The 4406-nt window shown below is 41.8% G+C and overlaps 1 protein-coding gene across 1 annotated transcript; it reads right to left on the bottom strand.

Annotated features, from left to right (window-relative positions):
* Positions 1 to 100: 100 nt before the first annotated feature.
* Positions 101 to 1372, bottom strand: LOC118423171 (ran GTPase-activating protein 1-like; the record flags this gene model as incomplete). The annotated part of the gene is given in 3 exon segments (XM_035831205.1): positions 101 to 189; positions 559 to 661; positions 1274 to 1372. Coding segments are annotated over 2 exon segments (153 nt in total), but the record flags the coding sequence as incomplete, so codon positions are not given.
* Positions 1373 to 4406: the final 3034 nt, after the last annotated feature.

The following is a 4406-nucleotide window of genomic DNA, read 5'->3' as shown; positions in this document are numbered from 1 at the left end:
CTCTTACATCTGCTTAGAGATTAGACTTTTAGCTGCAATTGCTGCTTGTTTGCAAGAAAGATGAATTTCCAAACTTCTGAACTTTGAAAGCTAGACGTACCTTTAGCAGTCCCATGTGTACAAGGAGGCCGTTGGCAATCAGGGTGGGTTGACTCTCTTCAGATTGCAGACTTCTGGTCAGAATGGCATCTGGAAAATGAAGCACAGAGTTGTAGGTGGGCTCTGTCAAATATCAATCAACAATGTGCATTGTTAAAAAATCTTGTTGCCTGTACTTCAAATCAAGTGGATCAAAAATCAGGACGATGTTGTCATCTTAACACACAAATTGCCATGTCTAACTAGAACAGAGCGGGTAAGATTTGTAGGTCAAGTCTTGTGTGGACTTGAATTCAAGTTACCTGAAATGACTAGAAAAAATCTGAGGCCAAGGAAAACCCTTGAAACTGCATGTACAGTGTATAATGTTTAAGATGGACATTGTTGTTCTATGGAAATTCCTGATTGTGACAAATATTACATTGACTGTATAAGATACATGGGAATTTGCACACTGACCTGCACACTGGAAAGCAGCACTTTTAACTGCTGTGTCATCAGTCACTATTGAAGCCACCTTCATCAGACTGCTGGCAGCACAGTCAGCATCATCCAAACTGTCCTAGAAAAGGATACCGACAATATATGTCTACAACAGTACAGCCCTGTCTACAACAGTACAGCCCTGTCTACAACAGTACAGCCCTGTCTACAACAGTACAGCCCTGTCTACAACCGTACAGCCCTGTCTACAACAGTACAGCCCTGTCTACAACAGTACAGCCCTGTCTACAACAGTACAGCCCTGTCTACCACCGTACAGCCCTGTCTACAACAGTACAGCCCTGTCTACAACAGTACAGCCCTCTCTACAACAGTACAGCCCTGTCTACAACAGTACAGCCCTGTCTACAACAGTACAGCCCTGTCTACAACCGTACAGCCCTGTCTACAACAGTACAGCCCTGTCTACAACAGTACAGCCCTCTCTACAACAGTACAGCCCTGTCTACAACAGTACAGCCCTGTCTACAACCGTACAGCCCTGTCTACAACAGTACAGCCCTGTCTACAACAGTACAGCCCTCTCTACAACAGTACAGCCCTGTCTACAACAGTACAGCCCTGTCTACAACAGTACAGCCCTGTCTACAACAGTACAGCCCTCTCTACAACAGTACAGCCCTCTCTACAAGCCCTGACCCAAGATCCACCCCAGTCAGGAGAACCTTACCCCCAGTTCCTTGACCAGTAGCTGTGCCCGTTCCTTCCCCAGCCCCAGGAGTCTGTCAGCAGAGGGTGAGTCCAGAAACTCTTGGGCAGTGTAAGAGACCTGCAAAACAATTCATCTCCATTCAATTTTTTTCATTACACAATCAATAAATCATTATCTTATACATGTACTTGCATGACAGTGCCCTTCCATACTGCAAACCTTTCTTAAAACACATCTATAGCTTTTTGATGTTTGAATCATGCTTCCTGATAATCAGGCTAATTTGCTGACTTGGTGATCAATTCGTTGTGGCCATATGACACACTTCAGGTGAGTATGTGTGCGTAAGTGGGTGGGTGAGTATGCATGGTTTGTGATTGAAAGTGCATAATAAATGGTGAGAGTGACTGAGTGAGTGAACAGGGTACATGGTTTGTTAGTGAATAGTGGGCGAGAGTATGTGGGTGCATGAGTGGGTGGGTCCATGGTTTTGAGTGAGTGAATAGTGGGTGGGTCTGTATGTGTGTATGAGATAGAGCAGGACATTAACCCTTCATAGTAATTTCTATTGATTCTGAGCAAATGTACAATGTACAGTAGTAATGACCTTATACGTTCCTTTCCTACGGTTCTCTCCTCCAAGTATTGTATTCATATACCACATTACTTTCTGAAACCCAAATACACATCAGATTTCTGCACCATTCAAACATCCTATCCTCTTCTTCAGCTGAACTAGAATCAGACTTGAAACAAATCATTTGCATATCCTAACACTCAGTGTGCAATGTGGCAAACAAACCGGGTCACTCCTACTCTCTTCAATAAGTGTGCTGGGCTCTTTCACATGCTGAGGTGGGATGCTTGAGACTCAGCCCTTGAAGCTTGCTCATGGCCATACACAGGCCAGATTTACATCACTTTCCAAAATGACAAATGCAAATGGTTATTGGGCAACTTAGAAAATGGGTTGAGCAATCAAGTGATTTTGAGTTCATGTTTTGTAGTTTACAGTACTGTATTATCATACAAATGTACATGTAGTCAGTTCTGGAGCTTGACCGTATACTCAGGACATGGATCGGACTTGGACCAGAATTTTTCCATACTGGTAGTGGTAACCCCAGGGTTGTAGCCAGCCTGAAATCATTTTCAGTCCCCTTGAGTTTGAATGGGAATCCTATCGAGCACCAAAGTCTTGGCGTGACGTTGCGCGTCATTTCTAGGGGGTCTGGGTCCCAGAAAAGTTTTAAATCAAGACCCTCTGAAACACTATTTCCTGCATTTTGAGGTGCAAATTTTGCTTGTAGACTAAGCTGTTCAATGGCATCTGTTTTGGTGAAGAAGAACACATGGGTTTCAGTTTTTTTATATCTTTATATATCAATTTTTGTCTGTCCCAGGGGACGGAATGGGGAAAACTTTTTTCAGTCCCCAGCTGCAAAATTCCTTCAAAGGACTGAAGGACAGGTGCTGGCTACAACCTTGGGTAACCCCCCTAGTTGTGTTACCTGAAACACACTACTCTGGTAACATGTAGCTCCTGTATAACACAGTACATCTCTATCATCCGTGCTTACCATAGAAGTAATTGAGAAGAATACATGATGTAAATGCTGCATTTATTCTACATGTACGTTTTGGAGACAAAAATCAAGGTGATGATCAAGATATTATAACTAATGTTAAATATGACGACTGCAGTCTACCTAAAAACAGTGGCGTCAATTGTCTAGGTTACCAGACATGGAATTTGACGGCCACAGGTTTCATTCCTGTCTGCGCTATGTTTGAAAGAATAAGGCACTTGACATAGCTTTTCTCAATCCATCCAGGTGTGAACAGGTATCAGCTGACTTCAGTTGGTGAAGTAATGGTACAGGGAAACAACTGCTTTCCAAAACCTTGCCCAACCATCTACTAGGCTCCAAAGTAGTCAATGTTTACACATTGTCAGGGTAACAGTAATTCTAATTGGATAAAGTTTGGAAACAGTCAGATGTTTAAGGCAGCCTCCAGTATCTTTGTTTTAAAAAATCGGGACTTGCAAGTTTTAAGCCAAACTTTGAATTGAAATGTTACTTATAATGAGCTGAAGACAATTCTAAGATGGTATGGCTAAACAAATTAATAGCATACAACCTTGTATTGAGTTATCTTAGAATTGACTTCACATCATTACCTCCATGGCAAATGGAGGTTATATTTCTGTTTGACTTTGAGTCTGTAAGTTGGTGAACTAAGATTCTTCAAGAATGGAGTCATAAAGGAATCAAGAACACCACACTGCAACATTTAGTGACTCTTTTTATCTGCACTTCCAATCCAATGAAACTAGCAACAGCAAGGGTGCCTATCAGCAAGCATTTGCACAAATTCTATTGGGATTCATACAAAGTCAATGAAAAACACATGAATCCTCATGGCCGTATGTGAAAAACGTAGACCTTATGTGATACGCACAAACCACTATGTGAAACACAAATCTTATGAGATACGCAGTCTTTTTATGCAGGCTGGCCGACCACTATGTTGGGAGGCATGTTCCACTATATTCCTGAGTGTTTGTACCGGTATCATTTTAATTCTAAATCATTGAATGGACGTATACCATTCATTTCTGCACCTAACATCATATTTTGCCAAAGACCCAGGCCATTATCTTGAATATTTTGCTTCATGTCATGTGACCCTGGCAGCGGTTGGCCTGTCTGCACAAAAAGACTGCAGATCACATAATGTTTGTGCGTTTCACAGTGATTTTGTGTATCACATACAGTAAGGTAATGGGTACATTTTTGTACGCTCTTACATAGCAACTTTTGCGTTTTTCATAGAATTCATATAAATTTCATAAAATTTATGATGCTTCGGCACCCCTGGACAGTAATTCACAGAGTACATTATGCAAGGTACAGTAGAATCCTATTAATTGCATTTGTCAGGATTTTATGCAGTTATCAGGCTTAGTCAATTAACCCTAGCAGACCAAATGAGTGGCACTGTTCCCTTGTATAGGCCCATGCCATTGTTCTTTGTGGTGCAGGCATCAGGCAGAACCTGTATATCCACCAGAAACCACATTTCTCTGGGACCATTCAGAGACAATTACAAAACTTTGGGCGCTTCGATGCCAATCTACATAATCCAT

The sequence above is a fragment of the Branchiostoma floridae genome, chromosome 9 (genome assembly GCF_000003815.2).
Source record: "Branchiostoma floridae strain S238N-H82 chromosome 9, Bfl_VNyyK, whole genome shotgun sequence".
In the NCBI taxonomy this organism is placed as follows: Eukaryota; Metazoa; Chordata; class Leptocardii; order Amphioxiformes; family Branchiostomatidae; genus Branchiostoma; species Branchiostoma floridae.
Note: the sequence above shows the minus strand (reverse complement) of the source record. Positions and strands in the feature narration are given on the sequence as shown.